The following is a 20,348-nucleotide window of genomic DNA, read 5'->3' as shown; positions in this document are numbered from 1 at the left end:
CTTTTCATGTTTATTTTGCTGAAAGTGAAAGTAGTTATACTGTATGTTCTTTGAGAGCAGGAACTAAGATTTTTTTGGTTTTTTACTTTGCACTTAGCTCAGGGCCTGGCACACAAGAGGCTATAATATAATAAAGGCTAGTTGACTAGGTTGATTAAAAGTTAAAAAAAATTTTGATGGAATAATCAAGAGAATTTCAAAATATGATCCCTTTTAAGCAACATGATTAAACCTAACCATGAATTTACTGTATTTGTAATAAATGCAAATGACATTTTTTATATAGTCTCAGTGTACATAAAGAGTGTAACATTTTCCACATTCCAAAGCTTTCATTTTATGAAACCAAGAAGCTAGTATTGGCACATTCAAAAACATGTCACCCTTTCTTTCCTTTGCTTAAACCTCAGTAAGCTTGCTTACTGGTATATTTGAGGGCATAATTTGGCAAGCATGCCAGATTCAATTTCATCAGCATTATACTGTTCTACAATGATGACACAAAAATAAAGCTGACAAGCATTTAGTAAGCATTTAAACATGGAATTTTTAGCAGCTGGGGACAATGGGAGAGACTTCCTTCAGAAGTTGTGATTTGAGGTTAGTCTTAAAGAAAGAGATTCTCAGAGTTGCAAGTAAGGAGAAAATAACAATTCAGGTATTTGGAGACAGCCAGTACAAAGGCCAGTACAAAATGTTGAGCAGGTGTAGCTGGATTCTGCAGAATACGCTCAGATACAGTGATCAGTCAGGTAGAAGGAGAACCAAGAGAGAACAGGGTCATGAAAGACCGAAGAGGAGCAAGGTTCCATGGGAGGTGGTCATCAGTGTCAGATGCAGCAGAGAGATCAACAAGGATGAAGACTGAGAAAAGGCCATTAGATTAGACAAATAAGAGATGATTGGTAACTGAAGAAAGCAATGAAGTTGAAGCTAGATTGCAGAAGTTTTAGAAGTGAATGAGAGGAGAGACAATGGAGGCAGTAAACATAGTTTTTTCAAGGAGTTTAGCTAAGAAGGAGAGGACACAAGATAATAGAGGGTCTACATTTTTGTAGGCAGCAGGGAAGGAACCAGTGGATAGGGGGAGATTAAAGATTAAAGGAAGGGGTCATAGTTGGGTCAGTCTGCTGAAAAAGATGGGAAGGGAGGTGGATCCCAGGGTATGTGCAGAGGAGTTGGTCTTGATAGAGAGAAAAAGCCATTTCTTCATTAGAAATTGGATTGAAGGAAGAGAGTGGAATTTGATGGCAAGATTTGAGATGAATAGAAAAAATGAAGAAGGAGCCCACAGCAAATTCATCTTTTTTTTTTTCCAGTTACATATAAGTTGATCTTTTTAACTGTGATGTTGGGAGTGGAGATATTATTGGTAGTTTGGAGGAAAAGGAAAGAATTTGAAAAAGCTGCTATCAGAAATAGTATTAAGAATCAATTAGGGAGGAGCAAGATAATTTTCTTGCTTTAGTGAGGACTTAGTTGAGATTAGATAACCTAAATTTGTAGTAGACATGGCACAGTTATAGGACTTTATCTCTTCAGCTGCATGGGAGTAAGAATAGATGGGTTAAATGGTGGGAATAAATCCAGGGTGGAGGTTTGACAAAGTGTGACTCAAGGAAGAGATTTGATAGTATTTTGGGTTTTTTTTTAATTATATTTTTTTTCGATCAGCAAAAATTTGCCTTATCTATCTCCCACTCCTTATTGAAAAGGGAAGAAAAACCAAACTCTTGTTACAAATATGTACTGTCAAGCAAAACAAATTTTTGCATCTGCCTTGTCCAAAAAAAATCTAGTTGTTATTCTGCATTCTGAGACCTTCACCTCTCATGAAGTGGTAGTCAGAAATATAATGTTGAAACTCATCTTTTGGTCATAGCATTCAGGTAGTGCAGTGATTCTTAATTTTTCATTTCCTTGATCTGTTTTCTCCTTGTTATGAGATACCTTATATTTTCTTCTGGTTTTTTTTTTCAGACTTTGTTCTAATATTTCTTGTTGTCTTATGGAGTCATTAACTTCTCTTTGGTCTATTCTAGTTTTCAGGGAGTTTGTTGCTTGCCAAGCTGTTAATTCACTTTCCAATTCTTCCATGACTCATTTTTCCCCACTTTTTCCTCTGTCACTCTAATTTTATTTACAAAAAAAATTTTTTTAAATTTTTATTCATTTTAAACTCAAATACAAAATGAGAGAAAAAAGAACATTTCCTTGTACATAGCAAAACATAGAGGATTCAATAGAAAACCATACCTTCCATTTTAGACTGTTTGCTTTTCTTTTGAAAAATTATATAATAAATTCTACACATTGTTTTCAAAGCTACCTAGCTTTTCTGTGCTTTTTTCTGTTTTCTTTTGTTATCTGCTATGCACTTTTAAATTTTATTTTTCTCCCTCCCCACTCAAACATGAACGTGTGTGTGTATGTTGTGTTTGTGTATACACACACATACATATATGTAAGACCATACTATGCATATTTCTATTTGTCAGTTCTTTCTCTGGAGGTGGATAACATCTTCCTTCATAAATCAAGTCTTTCCATGTTTTTCTAAAATCAACCAGCTCATCATTTCTTATAGCACAGTAATATTCCCTCACAATTATATACTACAACTTGTTTAACCATTCCCCAGTTGGAGAGCATCTATCATTTTAACCAATCTGATATGTATAAGATGTGTCTCAAAGCTCTTTTAATTTGCATTTCTCTAATCAATGACGTTTTAGAGCATTACTATATGTCTATACATAGTTTTGATTTCTTCATTGAAAAACTACCTGTTCATGTCCTTTGACCATTTATCAATTGGGAATGACTCATGTTCTTATAAATTTGATGAAGTTCTTTATATATTTGAGAAATGAAACCTTTATCTGAGCGACTGCCTATGAAAATTTTTTCCAAATTTTCTGCTTTCTTTCTTATATTGGCTACCTTGGTTTTATTGTACAAGAACTTTTTAATTTGATATAATCGAGAATTATCCATTTTACATCTCACAGTGCTCTTTATCTCTTATTTTCATAAATTATTCTCCTATTCATTAGTCTGATAGGTAATATAGTCCATGTTCTTCTAATTTTATTATGCTATCTCCCTTTGTAACTAGATCATGTATCCATTTTGACCTTATCTTTGTACATGGTTTAAGATACTGGTCTATGCCCAATTTCTGCTAGACTACTTTCCAATTTTCCCAACAATTTTTTTTTTTTTTTTACCAATTAATGAATTCTTATCCCCAAAACTTAAATCTTTACATTTGTCAAACACAAGGTTACTATAATCCTTTATTATTAAAAAACATTTTTAATATCTTGCTTCATCTTTTCTAGGAATTCTACTTGAATTTGTGCCCAAGCTCTGTGTGTGTGTTTTTTTTTTTCCACCTTTGAGGCTTTGCTTGTAGATGTTTTGGAGTCATTCTCTTCTTCTGTGTTTGTGTCTTGAGCATCCCTTTCTTTTTATGATGAGGTTTCTTTTATGTTTGTTCAGTCTTCCAGCCTACTTCTTGATTTTGGACTTGATTTTATAATTGGGCTCTGCACACTTCTGGAGAGAAGGTCTGGCCTATCTTGTTGTTACTTTCTTGGGGGTATTACGTTGTTTCATTTCAGCCTTTCAGGTACAGCTCTAATTGGAGACTTGCTAATATTCCCAGAGTGTTCTGATACAGGGTAAAGCCTGATTGTTCCCCTATCTTCTACCTTTGCAAGTATCTGACCAGGCTGGGATCTGAGCCACAGTAGACTGATACTGGACTCATCCACTATCAGCCAGATGGGAAGCTCTTCTGGGTCAGAGTGATAGACTGGCAGACTCCTCTTTTGTTTTAGGATTTCTGACTTGGTTATTCCTCTGTAGGCTTCAGGCCAAGCTAGAAGCTGGAACTGAGCCACATGGCTGTTACTGGCTTCTGAACTTGCTCTTTTCCTGGTATGTAGCCTAAGTAGCTGTGCCCCGACGCAGAACACCACTCCTGGGCTCTGGTCCACTCCTCAGTTTTCACTGGATATTTGGATAAGTTCAGCACCCAGTACTGGGTAGTGGCTGACAAAGCTGCTGTTGCAGTACCCTGGCATGGGTCTGAGACTTCCTTTTGCCCTGGAGCTCAGCCTCTTCCTGCACAGTAGTGCTCTGTGTGTAGTGTATTCCTGTCTGGACCCCTTCCCCAGTGTCCACAGACATCTCTATTTTCCCATAGCATGTAAACTCAGGTCTCACTGAGATCCCTTTCAATTCTGATATTTTTCAGATTCTGTGATAAAAATTCAACAAAAGATGAATGAGAAGATTGTCCGTTAGCAAACAATGATGGCCTTACGAAGTTTAAATATTGTAAATAATCTAGTTCAACATTTCTTTTGTTTAATTTGATTTTTTTCAGCAGTACTATCAGAGTGGAGAAATAAAAGAAGGGATAACCAAGATTTGAGGGTGGAAAACTATGGGAAAGTGGAGCAATTAGGAGTAGTTAGAGGTTGGTGGTGAGCATATTTTGAAATGGTTGATTGTATCATCTCTAGGCTGAGTAAGGTGATGCCAGGTTAGGGGTGATGGAACAAGAGAGAGGAGGCAGAGGGTAGAAACAGCATATTCAGGAGAGAAGTAGAGAGGACTTTGAGTTGGTTGCTAAAGACATATGTCTTTTCTGGTACCTAAAAGGCTGTGCTGTACTAGTTAGAGTTTCTTTTCTTTCATTTTCTCTACATGTTCCTTCATTGTCAGTGGCTCCATTTTTTAACCTGGTTTATTGCTACAAACTTATCATACTTCTGTTTTCCACTCTTCCAGTTATTCAACACTTTATTCTTCTGACCACTTTTCTTTTTCTCTACAACTCTCCACTTTGCCTTTCCTTTTCCATCTCTTTTTTTTTTTCTGTTGTTTTCACCCTGCTTTTTTGGTATTGGTGTCAGCAGACTGGGGGCTTGTTGACAATGAGAAAACTTTCTGGTTTTTTTTTTGTTTGTTTTATTTTGTTTGGTTTGTTGTTTTTGTCAGTAAATAGATCAGATATTTCATGTAATATTTAATCTTCAACTCTTGGTCTCTTCTTGGCAGTGTATGTTGTGCCTGTTGCCCCAGGTCTCCCTCTGTTAACTTTTGGGTTGGCTGAAATGTTGGATAGTTAGAAATTCCAGATATTTGAGTGAAGTTTCTTCACACATGCAGATCAGGTGATGTGATACTTTTCCTGATTCCTTTCCTTGTTAGGACTCTCTTCTACCTAAAATGTCCTTGCATTAACTTATCTGAATATATGTTATATTCTCTCCAGTAAAATGCCAGCTTTCTAAAAAGAGCTCCTACTTTCTTTTTATATCCCTACCTCCTGGTAGATACTTAACAAATGAGTAAATTAAGGTTATGTGGTGTATTATTTAGCATCATTCAGACAGTGAACATTTATTAAGCATCTATTATGTACCAGGTGCTTTGCTAAGCACTGGGGATGCAAAAAAGGGTAAAAAATAGTCCCTGCTCTCAAGGAGTTCACAATTTAATAAGAAAGACAAAAAGCAAACAAATATGTACTAACATGCTATATACAGTATAAATAGAAAATAATTGAGAGGGGCAACACTAGTATTAAGAGCATGTTCTTTAGTCTAAAAATAAAATATTTACAACCCTTGGATTTCTCTATTAAAAATTAAGAATGACTCTTTAAGAGTTTTTCTGTACAACAGTTTTACTCACTAAGTAAATTCAATAAGCGTTTTTTAAAGTTTCTGCTCTATACTTGGCACATATTCATAAGACACCCAGGTGGTACAATGCATAGAGCTCTGGACTTGAGCTCAGGAAGACTTGAGCTCAAAACCTGACTCAGACACTTACTAGCTTTGTGACCCTGGGCAAATCATTAAACCTCTGTCTGCCTGTCTTTCCTCATCTGTGAAATGGAGACCTACTTCTGTTGTAAGGATCAAATGAGATATATAAGTACTATCCCTTTTATTGTTATTACCATATTCACATATTCTGGTTAGTATTTGAATTGAATTACCATGCCCAGAGAAAACTTGGAAATATATACCTTTTCCCCTTTGTCACCCATGTGGAGGGATATGAATATAGAAGGCTGCATATGCTGTCATGAGACCACTGTGTTGTTTGGTGTGGCTGAGCTGCTTTGTCTTTACAAGGTAAGGTTTACTGGGTACAAGAATGATAGGGATATACTCAAAGATGAATATGTATTTAAAAAACAAGCATAAATTTAAAAAAAGCAAAGTAATGAGTTTTATTGATATATTTTACAGCCACAATATTGAAAACAAATGTTTTATTAGAGATATCTTTTACAGTAATCATTAAATGTTATCTTGGTAGTACCATAATTTTTGTTATATATTTCAGACATTAATTTGATTCATATGACTGGCATCCATGTTTTAGGTGAAAGAAAGAGAAACAGAAAATTTAATAGAACTCATTCATTGCGTATTCATGTAGAAGTCTTCTAACTGGTCTTTCTGTGTCCAGGCTCATCGCTTCTAATGCCTCACAAATAACACTTTGGAACTGATCTTCCTTAAACCTAATCATTATATCCAGTTAGACTCTTTCCCACTCTAGTTCTCTTTTACCTCTAGGTATCATTTGACACTATTGGCTACTCCTTCCTTGTATTCTATTTATTTATGACTGTGCTTCATGAGATCATTTAGGAAAAAAGAATTATGTTTTAGTAAGCTTTATAACTCTTTTTTGAGATTCAAAGCTGTATTTTTCTTTTAAATTTTATTTATTTTTACATGCTTTAATAATCTGACATTCCCTCTACCCATTTGTTGAATCAAAATTAGAAAAAGAAAAGAAAAACGCTCATCATAAACATGTATAGTCCAGGAGTACAAATTCTCACATTAGGCATGTCTGAAAATATGTCTCTCTATACATTTTAAGTTTATCATTTCTCTGATAGGAGCTATGTGGCATGTTTTATCTTCAGTCTTCTGAACTCCTTGCATTGATTAATGTTCTGAGTTCATTTGGAGTTCTTTTCTATTCATATAATGTAATTTGTTTAGCTGTTCCCCAATAGCAGGATGGACCCTTAGTTTCCAAATTTTGTCTGCTATGAAAAGTTGCTATAAAGATTTTTGTATGTATTGTTCCTTTTCCTCTTTGTTTGATCTCTGGGATATAGGCCTAGTAGTATTATAGGTGCAGCAAGGGGTACTCACAGTTTAGTGAGTTTAGGGCCTTAGTTACAAATTGCTTTTCAGAATGGCTGTACTAATTCACAGCTCCACTAATAGTGTATTAATGTGCCTGTTTTCTCAACAGCTCCTCCAACATTTCATTTTCATTTTTTGTTTACTTTGCTAGTTGTATGGATCTGAGGTAAAATTGCAGAGTTGCTTTAATTTGCATTTCTCTAATGTGAACACTTACAATCTGCAGCAGAGTAAAGTAAGCAGAACCAAAAAACAAACAAACCCCAGTATACATAATAGCTACAATATTGTAAATAGAGGAAAAAAGGAAACTGATGCTTATTGTAATGTTAATTATAATGATCAAGAAGTTTGATTCCACAGAAGATTTGAGAAAACGCACCTTCTTCCCTTCATTGCAGTTACAAAGGGATAAGAATATGGAATATTGGACATCCTTTCAGACATGATGTGTTAGTTGGTTTTGCTACACTGCTTTTGTTTTCCCTCTTAATCTCTATTACATGACATGACTTGCTAAATAGAAGAGGGGAAAGGGATATATTTAAAAATTAATATAAAACAAAAGATCAATAAAAATTATATTTTAAAAAAGTGAGACTTGGCAAAGTACTAAGGGAAAAAAATTTCTGAAGAAGGAAAGAGCATTTTGGTATGCCGGAAACAATGAAGCCTTCATTTGAACTGGACCATGAAAGATAAATGGGTTATTAAGTAGATGAGAGAGGAAAATTGAAGGTATTAGAAAGAGATGGGATAATTATTGTTTGGTGGTTCCAGGTGGTTTCTGCTGGAGCCAGGAAGTTATAGAATTGAGCCTAAGGGAAAGGATTAGCCTTGGGAAGGAAGAGGGTGATACTTCCCCTGATATAGGAGTGAAGGAGGAAAAAATGTAATGGAAAGACAGAGGTAGAAGAGGAATTTGATTGAACTCATGTAAGATGGTATCAGTCTTTCAGTGAAGCAAGTGAAGCCATATAATAAGTATGATGCTGTCTGGGATGTAGTTGGGAACTTGAGGAGAATGGGAGAGGATTTCGGAACTGTTGCCTTGGGTAATACAGTTAGGAGTTGAACAAAAAGATGGCCAGCCAATAAAAATAAATATCATATTTTAGTGGATCTAGTTAAATGTGACTAGATCAGCTGTAGTGATGGTAGTTCTGTCAAGGGAATGGAGAAAGCAGATGAGCATTTCTCAGTAATGGAGATCTGCAGGATGGGCACAATAGCAAATTAAGGGAGCAAGTTTGTGGGTTGTGAGTAAAAATGTTGTTGAAATGGCTATTGCTATACTGGCAATTTGGATCTGGAGCCAGGTGAAGCTAGACTTTGAGTGATGGAGTAGGAGAATAAGAAAGAGTCAGAGGACTAGAAGTTATGATAAAGGGATTGGGTAGATGACATAATAGTTTAGTATTGTGGAGGTAGAGAGATGTTAACTTTTATAGTTTGAGATCTTAGAGGCAGAGAAATTCTGAGGGGTTATCGTCTTGCTGGGAGTTGGTTAGGAAGAAGACTAAAATGAAGGTTAAGGTCCTTGGAGTTGAGGAGGCTGTTTGTGAGGCTATAGTTTCTTTAGAACATTGAAATTATTGAGACTAACACTAAGAAGTTGGAATAGAGTAGAAGACTATATACCAGTTGCTGATATTGGAAACAGTGGGAATGTATGAACATGAGGTCTGTAGATAGCAAAGAGAAGGAAGGAGGGGGCGATGCTTCAGGGTTAGGACTCACCTAATCACTTAAATTTATTCCACAACACCTAGCATGTAGATGCTTAATAAATGAGTGTTGACTGAATGGTCAAACTTTCTACACCCCTAGGAATGTTTGAAATTTGCAGATAGGTGAAATATTGGGTAGAAGTCTAAACTTGAAGTCAGGAAGACATGAGTTCAAATTCTGTTTCTGATATATGCTGGCCAGGGCAAGTCACTTAACCTCTCTTTGGCTATTTTCTCATCCATAAAATGGGGATTATAATTCCCATATACTCCACTTACTATACCCTTGCCTTTACACTGGCTTTCCTCCGCGCTTGGAATGCTCTTCTCTCTCATCTTTTGCTTCTTAATTTCCCTGACTTCAGTGCTCTGCCCAAATCTCACTTTACATCCTTAATTACTAATGCCATCTCCTCTCAGATTGCCTTCTACCTACTTCTACCTCTCTCTCTCTCTCTCTGTCTGTCTGTCTCTCTCTCTCTCTGTATATATGTGTGTGTGTGTATATATATACATATATATATATACCTCATATGTGTGTGTATATATATATATATATATATGTATATATCTTATATTATTTCTACTTAAGTAACCAGTTCCTTCTCGTTGGTCCAGAATCAGCAATTCGCTCTTCTGCTTCCTCTTGCTTTTGAAACATAATGCTGTCACTGAGGTATGTCATAAATTTAACTGCATTGCTTTCTGATAGACAAAAAAAAAAAAGATTCTCCAGAAGATATTCAGATAATTAGCATCTTCCTTCACTAAAATATTTACTTCCTTTTCTACAATATCATGTTTTCTTGCCAGGTTAATGGTCTGTTTCCCAAACTCAAATAATTTGTTCCCTTTTTTCAAATGACATTATGTCTTCAGTTTCTTCCTTTGCTGATCTCATTTAATTTTTTCTACCATGTTTTCCCTTAGATTCCTAGGGTTTCAACAATACTACTGTACCATTTTCCTGCCTCTTTGTACTCTTCCCTCTTTACTACACCTTTCCTCCTCCTCTGAACTTCCTTATTACTATTGAGAGCACCTTCAACCTTCAAGTCATCCAACCTTGCAACTTCAGTGTCATCTCCAACATCTCACTCTCTCTTACCCTACATCCTATATGTCAGACATTTGCCAAATCTTATTATTCCTCTCTCCATGAAATCTCTTGCATCTGTCTTTTTCTCTACTTACACAGCCACCACCTTAGCCCTTTTCACTCCCTGGATTATTACAGTAGTCTTCTAATTGGTCTCCCTATGTCAAGTCTCTCTTCCTTTCTAATCCATCCTCTACAGAAGTACCTAAGTGATAATGCTAAAGTATAGATCTGATCATGTCTTTCCCTCCTTACACAATAAAATCCTTGGGCTCCCTAGAAACAAATATTTATCTTTATCCCTTTTAAAATTTCAACTTTTTGTTCATTTTGTAACATACAGGATAGTCTGGTGGTAAATGTATATAATTCATAAACAAAAAAGTATATTAATATTAAGGATGTATGTTCATTTTTTTAACTGATAAATGGGTCCAATCAAAAAGAATATAGAGATCACCACTGCTGTAGCACAGTAGTTCTGTTCACAAAGATCATAGGAGTACTGTGAGTGTTAAGAATTGTTAAGAATATTAAGAAGTAGTATCATTTGCATTCTACTTGAATTTTATCTTATTTTTTCATAATTCTATTGTGTTCTTCATTTTTGTTGTTATTATAGGAGGTATTTTAAAGTCATTCCAATTAAAATTTTTTTTTCCATTTTCCCCCCCACAGACATTTTAGAGACTGGTGTTAAAGGAACAACAGATACAGTTAAAGGTGTGAAACGGAAAAAGATTGTAACTGAAAACCATCTGAAAAAAATACCAAAATCACCCCTGAGAAATCCTCTTCAAACAAAGCTTAAGGAAAACACAGAACAATCTTTTAATGTGTTTCATAGGACTTCAGAATACCAAAAGGAAGAGAATCACCTTCCAGTAGAAAATGGGAAACAATTTACCAAACAAAATGGGGAAACACCTGTAGTAACAACCAAAGCTGAAACATCAGTGCCCCCAAAGAAGTTGTCTTTATCACAGCATTCCTTGGAATTACGCAAGTGGAGATCAGAAGGCTCTGATTCAGGAGAGTTCAATTTGCCCGATGAACAGTGTGTCTCTAGTTCTATGTCAAGTATGACTAAGACTGACAACAGTGAATGTATTACTTTTAATTGTAGTACTACTTCATCTTCATACACAAGCACTGCATTCGATGTCTTATTGAAAGCCATGGAGCCAGAACTGAGTACCTTATCACAAAAGGGGCCTTCTTGTGCTATAAAGATAGAAAAACTGAGACCAAATAAAGCTGCCCGATCTCCTTCTAAACTTAAAAACAGTCAGAGTACTCCAAATCACTCTTTGTCACACCAAGAATTTCTTCCTGATTCACAAGTTTCTCCTTGTACCTTACAAACTGTACATGTGTCTGTGGCTGGCAAGGATGAACAAGTATCATTTCAGTCAGTTTCTCCTTCACATACTATCCATGAACAATTTGTTTCTAAATCTAGCCAATATAATCAGCAACTTTCAGTATGTCCAGGATTTACTAGATCACTTACACATCAGCAAAGTCAAGATAACCCCCAAATCCCACATGTATACAATATGGCAGTAACGTCTTCTGTAAATCATACCCCACCTTCTAATGTATCTCAGGTTATTCCTCAAAACCAGCCAGTGGATTCTTCTTCACCAATGTCAGTAAGTCCGACCAATCCCACACAGTTACCTATAGCCCCAATGTATAATTCAGCTCAAGTCACTTCCATTGTTAATCACAGTGTGGAACAAATGTATAGTCTAATTTTGAAAGATCAGAAGCCCAAAAAGCAAGGAAAATACATTTGTGAATATTGCAGTAGGGCTTGTGCAAAACCTAGTGTTCTTCTAAAGCATATCCGCTCCCATACAGGAGAAAGGCCCTATCCTTGTGTGACTTGTGGATTTTCATTTAAGACTAAAAGCAATTTATATAAGCACAAAAAATCTCATGCACATGCTATCAAACTGGGACTTGTCTTACAGCCAGATTCAAGTGGTTTATTCCTATCACATGAATCAGCTAAAGCACTTAATATTCATTCGGATGTTGAAGAAAGTGGTGAAAGTGATGATGAAGGTACTGCTGATGAAAGACAAGATGACCAAGGTTCCATAGAACTGGAGTCTACACAAATAATGAAAATTATATCAAATTCTGAAACTTTACAGAAATCAAGTTCTATTCCAAGCAACCCAGATCATGTATTAGGTGACTTTTCACTACAGGAAAATTCTTCAGAATCACAAGGAAGAACAGCACTACCTAAAGTAGTAGTTCACCCAGTGAACATTTCCCCTTTAAGAGCTGATAGTCCAAAAGTTATAGATTCTACTCTTGAACTTCCTAATACCCAAAAACCAAGGGACATACAAGTTATAAACACAAAGTCAAATTTAGATAATGTGTCTTCCTTAGAGACTGATAATAAGCCCCATCAGAAAGGGGATGTTTCACAGTCAGAAGAAAGACAAGAATCTCATGTAGGACCAATCCATGCACAACTACAAAGGCAACAGGCTACTGATTGTCCCCAAGAGCAACAAGGAAAGCATTTGCTGAGTCCTCGAAGTTTAGGAAGCACAGATTCAGGTTACTTTTCACGTTCTGAAAGTACTGATCAGACAATGAGTCCACCTTCTCCTTTTGTAAGAGTGTTACCCACCACTGAAAAAGATCAAACTAAAAATAATGGACCCTATACAGTTCCTGTCAGTACAGCACCACCTTCTGCTACACAGACAGCCTCTGGTGAAAAAGCATTGATTTTATCTGGTCAAATGCGTCCACCAATGGCAACAAAAACACTGGAAGAACGCATATCAAAGTTAATATCTGATAATGAAGCCTTGGTAGATGATAAGCAGCTAGATAGTGTGAAACCAAGAAGAACCTCTCTCTCTCGAAGAGGCAGTATAGATTCACCAAAATCATATATATTTAAAGATTCTTTCCAGTTTGACCTAAAACCCATGGGAAGGAGAACTAGCTCAAGTTCTGATATACCAAAGTCCCCTTTCACACCTACTGAGAAATCTAAACAAGTTTTTCTTTTGTCTGTACCTTCCCTTGACTGTTTACCTATAACCAGAAGTAATTCTATGCCTACTACAGGTTATTCAGCTGTACCTGCAAATATAATACCACCTCCACATCCACTAAGAGGAAGTCAATCGTTTGATGACAAAATTGGCTCTTTTTACGATGATGTCTTTGTATCAGGACCTAATTCTTCAGTACAACAAAGTGGACATCCTCGTACTCTTGTGAGACAGACAGCAATAGAAGATTCTTCTTCAAATGAAAATCATGTTCTTGGAACAGCACAGTCTTCAGATGAAGGCTATCTTGGATGTAATGTTTCTAATGAAACTTTATTGCCAAGAAGTAAGTCATTTGCACAAGGATCAAATTTGGAAAAAAAGAAATCCCATCAAGGCCGAGGAACAATGTTTGAGTGTGAAACCTGTCGAAACAGGTATAGGAAACTGGAAAATTTTGAAAATCACAAGAAATTTTACTGTTCAGAGTTACATGGACCAAAAACAAAGGTAGCTATACGAGAAGCTGAACACAGTCCAGTGTCTAGCAGTACACAACCTCCAATCCTGCATTATAGAATGGCTGGTCCATCTGGAGTCTGGGAGCAGACACCCCAGATAAGAAAAAGAAGGAAAATGAAAAGTGCTGGAGATGATGATGATCTTCAGCAAAATGAAAGTGGAATTGCTTCAAAAAGTTTAGAAGGTATTCAGTGTCAGAATATTTCAGGAATTACTAGTTTGTCTAAACATAGTGTTGACATAAGTAGAAAACAATCTGGATGTATAACATTGCAAAAATCTCAAATTCAGCTTGTTACTAGGATCGCAGAACAGATTATTGAACCCAAACTCTCTCCCATTGTGGAAAAGCAAATAAATGCAGTTACCCAGGAAAAGATAGAGCTGAAAAGACAAGGGACTGGTATTTCAGTAATACAGCATACCAATTCACTAAGCAGACCTACTTCCTTTGAAAAATCTGAACCTTTTGAAAGAAGTTCCCCAGTTTCTTTTCAAGAGCTTAGTAGATCAATGAAGCATGGGCCTTTGAAAACAGTTAGAATTATTCAAGAGGATGGATGTATTCCTGGGAGTGCTGTTTACCACCCCCAACTTGTGTTGTCAGATTCACCTAGAGCAGAATTTCAAGAAAATCCTAGAGTGGTTTCAAATGAAAGAAATCTGCTGATACAGTCAAGACTAGTTCGCCAACGTAATATACAAGTCCCTGAAATATTGGTCACAGAAGAACCAGATCGTGACCATGAAACCCAAAGTAATGATCAAGAAAAAACAGAAAAATTTAATTGGCCTCAACGGAGTGAAACTTTAGCAAAATTGCCAACAGAGAAACTGCCACCCAAAAAGAAAAGGATTCGTCTAGCTGAGATGGAACACTCCTCTGCCGAATCGAGCTTTGATTCTACCCTTTCTAGGAGCCTAAGTAGGGAGAGCAGTTTATCACATACTTCAAGTTTCTCAGCTTCTTTAGATATAGATGAGGTTTCTAAAATTGAGAATACCTCCAAAATTGAAAGTATAAATAAATCAGAACTCCTTATGATTCCAGCTGGCTCACAAACATTGAATGTGCCAGGAACTCCTTACAGGGAAATGAGACGAGCTGCTTCAGAACAAATTAATTGCACACAGCCATCTATGGAGGTCTCTGACTTTAGAAGTAAATCTTTTGACTGTGGAAACACATCTCCATCCAAATCTATTCCACTTGTGGAGGTACAGACTCTGAAGTCTCCTACTGGTATTGGAATTACAGGACATGTGCCTCTTTTAGAAAGAAGGAGGGGACCTCTTGTACGTCAAATATCTCTAAACATAGCTCCAGAGAGTCATCTGCCTCCTGTAATGCCATCATCTTTCCCGAATACTCTCGTATCAGATGTAACCACAATGACATTTCATAGATCTCAGATCTGTAGTAAATCTTTAAATGAGTTTCCTTCAAACTCTTTGCTTTCCCAGATTCAGGTTAAGGACTTGGAACCAGTAATCTCAAATTCTGTTTCTACAACCCCTCAGCAGCTTTTAGGTATCAACTTAACAAATCAAATTTATCTTACCCCTCAACACCCAAATGTGCAAACTTCTTTTGAAGTGACAACACAAGGTAAAAAATCAGACGCTGTCTCCACCACTCATTTGTCTTCTGAAAGTGAAGATTGCTTTGCTCCAAAGTATCAACTTCACTTTAAAACTCTGCATTCAAGTCAGTCATGTTCAAATTCCATAAATCCCTTATCAAACCAAGTTCGTCCAAATCTAGTTAGTATGGACCAAAGTGTGACTTCATTAAAAATACCAAGTACATCTACTTCTTGCCCTTTGCCACCTCTAAAATCTGGACATTTGTGCACTCAAATACAGAAGACATCACCTTTTGTGGTTCCTGTTCATATTCACAGTAATGTACCACCTTATAGTCTTGCTACTGTTACATCCCTTCCACAAATTTTAGTAACCCAGGATCAATCAAATCAGTCAGTTTGCAAGACAAATATGGTTACAGTGCCAACATCAGAAAGTGCAATTCAGATGCCAAAGTCTCACCAGGATCCCCAGAATGCTTTGCCAAATTCACAAAAACAGCTTGTTAATAAAAATGTATTTTCTGAGATAGGCCAAAATTCAACATTGTCAGAATCCTTGATTCAGAAAATCCCCGTCAGTGGCCTTTTTCCTCACCCAGAAGCATCAGCATCAAGTAAAAGAATGCTTTCCCCAGCCAATAGTTTAGATATTGCCATGGAGAAACAACAGAAGCGAGCTAAAGATGAAAATGGTGCTGTTTGTATAACAGATATCAGATCATTACAGCTGTTGAACGTGAAAATTAGTGACTCTAATAAACACAAAAAACCTGTTTTGGTGAGACAGGTTTGTACTACAGATCCCCTTGAAGGTGTTTTATTGGATCAGGAAGTTATTCCACAACTTGCAAAGAGCAGTGACCCTGGCCATTTGACAGATGGTTTACCAGCCAGTACCTCTTCAGGAAATTTGAAATCTGAAATTGCAGACCATATAAAAGAATTGCCAGAATTGGGAAACATTAAGTCTTCTATATCTCTAAATCTTGCATCTAGAAAACCACCTGTATCTTCTCCAGAACATATTCAAATTTCTCCTTTGAAGAATGCAAACAGTAACCAAGAAAGGAATTCCTCAGTGGTTAAGAACAAGTGTAACAAAATGAGCATCAAGGAGCTAACTTCTGCATTTCATTCAGGAGATGTTCAGCAGCTATCCTTTCCAAGCCTAAAGACTACAACAAGTTTTACATGGTGTTACCTTGTAAAACAGAAGCCATTACATTTGCCTCAAAATGACCAAAAAACTTCAGCATATTCACTGTGGAATATTAGTTCCAGTAATCCAAATCCACTTGGTTTGCCTACAAAAATTGCACTTTCTCTCCTTAATTCAAAACAGAAGTTTGGAAAATCCCTATATAGTCAAGCAATAACTTCTCATTCCAAATCAGATGTACTGGTCTATTCAAGCAAATGGAAAAACAACTTAAGCAAGGTACTTCCCTTGTAATTATTTTCTTAAAACAGTTCATATAATTAATTTCTTTGTACTTCTAAAGTGTTTAATTGAAAAATAATGTATTTTCATTGAAACCACTGAAATCTGTCCTAATTATGCAGGTAATTATTTAAGCAAAAGAATAACATTTGTCATAATGTACTATACTAAGTAACCATAGGCCTTTCAAGATGTCTATCTTGTTACATTTTCTGACACAGATAATTTGGAGAAGTTATTGTCCAGTAGTCCCATGAGCAATGTTGAAGACTTGAACTGGGGCAGTGGCAGTAGAATAGCACAAATAAGAGACATTGTGGAGATAGAATCAGCTTGGTAACCGGAGATGTGCATGTGAAATTAAGGATGAAATAAAAGGTGATTCAGGTTTCAAGCCTGCATGACTGGTTTGATAGTATTACTATAAAAAGAGTAACCAAGGGGAAGAACTGATTGGGACAATAAAGGAGATGGACAGCAAGTGACCATTGTGAGTTCAAGTTAAATATGTAGAGTTTTGGTCCTGGTTGGTCTTTCAAGTAGAGCTGTTCAGCAGGACTTTTGGAAGTGGGAGTCTAGAGCTTGGGAAAGGAAGTCTAGGCTACAGCTAAAGATTTGGGAAATCGTCCACATAAAGGTGGTAGTGTAATCTGCTGGAGGAAAGGAGATAATCAAGATAAAGATTGTAGAAAGAAAAGAGTACCAAAGACAGAACCTTAAAGAATGAGTACATTTAACAGGCAGAATGAGGAAGAGAGGACATGAATGATAACTTTCTAGTAGGAGAAGTTTATGAAAATCTTCAATATCAGAGCTTTCATAGAATATAATTTAAAAGGATGAGGTGTGAGGGCTTCTCCCCTTAGGAGCAGGTTTATTTCCCTTTAGAATTGCCCCCTCATTCAAGCAGAGTACTTTAAGGACATTCCCTATCAAAGTAAGTAAGACATATTCAAGTTTATGTTTATGTAAGGTTTTTGTGGTTGTTGTTGTTGCGTATTTGACTTTAATGTTGAGCTATTGTTGAATAACTTAGTAAAATTGTTAGTCACAAATATGAGACACCTCAGATATGAAGACATTTCTTAACAAAACTGTAGGATGACTGTTTGAAAGAATTTGCATGCCCTTTACTCTGTGGCTATCTATGATAATCAGATATGACACTTTTTAAAGCATTTCTCTTAAACTCTGTGTTGAGCTGCTGTGGTCAGTGGCTGCAAGATTTAAAACACACACACACGCACACACGTGTGCACATGCACACTCAAACACAAACACATATCTGGATTCTGACTATACAGTACCTCAAATTGATTTTTTTATGTTGGCTTTGCATTTTTTAAGGTATTTACTTTATAATCTTTTATTTTCTAACACTTGAACGAATTTATCAGATTTGCATTGTGGGGAACGGAGTTATGATAGTATTTAGAAAATTGTTCATCATGAATATGCTGCATTTTTCCTTTTTTAATAGTCCCCCTGTGGATAGGAGACTGTAGGTGTTTCCTTACTGTCATTCTTGCTTCTAGAACAATAGTTTTGACTCTGAAGATATCAGAAATTGAATGACACTCTTTAATAACCCTATTTCTTAGACATTTTCAGCTTAAAGGTGTTTATATACCTCTCTTATATTCGACAATATGATTCAATGGGCAGAACTATAGATTGAAGATTAAGAAGCAACATTTTCTTTAAGTTTAAACAAAGAAGATTGTGAAGCCCTCATTTACCTAATTGTTTTTCTTTTAAAAAATTAATTAAGGATTGTGCAAAAAAAAAAAAAGAATGTTTAAAATCAGCAATTCTAAATTAAGAGACAGCAAAGAACAGGTGGCCTTGGAGCTTTCCCGGGTTCAAGCTCTATATCAGTCATGTGACCCTGGGCAAATCACTTCCTCTCACTCTCTCAGTGTCCCCCAGGCAATTCTTTGAAGACCTTGAGTTCCAGAGCAGTTGCTGACCTGTATTGTTGGAAATCACATACCTGGTACTTTCCCTCTCCCCCCCCCCAAAAGTAAGAGACTTTTCGTAATTAATATTAGTCGCTTGCTGCATAGTTACTGATACTAAGATTAAAACACATACACTGTCTCACACACTCATAAATACAAAACAAGTGGAGTGGTACAGTGGGAAGAGCAATGGATTTATTGTTAAAGGACCTCAATTTGAATCCTGTCTCTTGCCATTTGCCGTATATATGATCTTAACCGAAGTGCTGAATATTTCTGGACCCCAGTTTATTCATCTGTAAAATGAGGGAAGGGTTAAGTCTGGAACTTGGGAGAAAGAAGATTGAACTGGATTTCCTTTGAGATCCCTTCCATTTCCAAGTCAAATTTCTATGATCTATTGATCATGTGTGTGCACATTTACTGTATTCTGAGCAGTGAAAATAAATGGCAAATTTTTAGCCCATTTTTTTTTCATTTTGTGCAAAAAAAAAGAATGTGTAAACAGTTCACATGATAGGCTTGTCTACACACCCTAGATGTTTTTTAATGAATCCTCTAATCTCATTTTGTGTTGTGATACTGTTTTCCTAAAATCATCATCCTTGTTTCTTTAAGGGGAATAAGCATTTATTAAGCGCCAACTATGTGCTAGGCACTAGAACACTTTACACATATTATCTCATGTAATCCTCATAACAACTCTGTGAGGTAATTACTATTGTGACCCCACTTTACAATTCAGGAAACTGAAACACACAATAGTTAAATGACTTGTAAAGGGTCTAAGAAGTATCTGCAAACTGGTAAGAAGTATATGAGGCTGGATTTGAATTCAGGCCTTCCTGACTCTAGATCCAGCACCCTATGCTATATGCCACCTAGCTGCCTTAGCCTTCTTTAATAAAGAAACTGTTGAAATTTATTATTATATTCAAGAAGATAATTATTCAAATATATGATTATCTGCAGGAGAATTTGTAGCAGAAGTAGTTTCTGGAGAAGGTTTCTTGGGAGGAAATACTTGGTTGGACTGTGTTCCTAACAAAAGTCCCCTTTTCACTCTTTCTTATCAAAGCTCTTTTCCTTATTTACAATCCAAAGTCCGTTGACATCATTCCCTATCTTTAGTTAAGTCTTTAAGTTTAAGAGGTGGTAATTGTCCATGCCAAGGCCAACCCCTTTCTTCTCCAGATTACTTCCCCTGACATCTTTTCCTTTTCTGGGGAATCTCTTTCTGTCTGTCTTGTCTCTCTGTCTCTGTATTTCAGAAACTGTCTTTTCTCATTGCCTTCATTTCCTATCTGCTCATTCCTCATGTCTTTGAAATCTGACTTCTGACCTCATCATTCACTGCTCTTTACAGTTACCAAAGATCTCTTAATTGCCAAATCTAAGAGCCTTTGCTCAATACTCATCCTTCTTGAAACTCTACCACCTTCTCTTCCTGGTTACTTTTTCTTCTTTGCATTTTCATGATACTGCTCCCACTCAGTTCTCCTTCTGCCTGCTAACTACTCATTCTAAATCTCTAATACTGGATCATCAACCATATACTACCTCCTAATTGTGGATGTACTCTGTGGCTATGTCCTGGGTCCTTTTCTTTCTGTATTTTCTCTCTCTTTTGGTCACTTCATCAGCTCAAGTGAATTCCATTATGATTTGTATGCAGACTGACTGCCAGATCTATATATCCGGCCTTCGTCTGTCATCTGAATGTTCCATAGGTGCCTCCAACCAAACATGTCCAAAACTGAATTAAACATCTT

General features: G+C 36.4%; 1 protein-coding gene across 7 annotated transcripts in view; it reads left to right on the top strand.

Moving 5' to 3' along the window:
* HIVEP1 (human immunodeficiency virus type I enhancer binding protein 1) overlaps nt 1-20,348 on the top strand; it is a 177,727-nt gene that overhangs the window by 111,464 nt on the left and 45,915 nt on the right. For 5 of the 7 annotated variants that reach the window (XM_027877171.1, XM_027877330.1, XM_027877394.1 and 2 more), the window contains exon 4: nt 10,707-16,612. The exons of 1 other annotated variant lie outside the window; for it this stretch is intronic. In XM_027877171.1, coding sequence (XP_027732972.1) covers nt 10,707-16,612 — 5,906 coding nt within the window. Of the gene's footprint in view, nt 1-10,706; nt 16,613-20,348 lie in introns of those variants that run through there. One more of the 7 variants, XM_027877543.1, reaches the window with a different exon arrangement.

Source organism: Vombatus ursinus, unplaced genomic scaffold (assembly GCF_900497805.2).
Source record: "Vombatus ursinus unplaced genomic scaffold, bare-nosed wombat genome assembly UNPS02000577.1, whole genome shotgun sequence".
Lineage (NCBI taxonomy): Eukaryota > Metazoa > Chordata > Mammalia > Diprotodontia > Vombatidae > Vombatus > Vombatus ursinus.
Note: the sequence above shows the minus strand (reverse complement) of the source record. Positions and strands in the feature narration are given on the sequence as shown.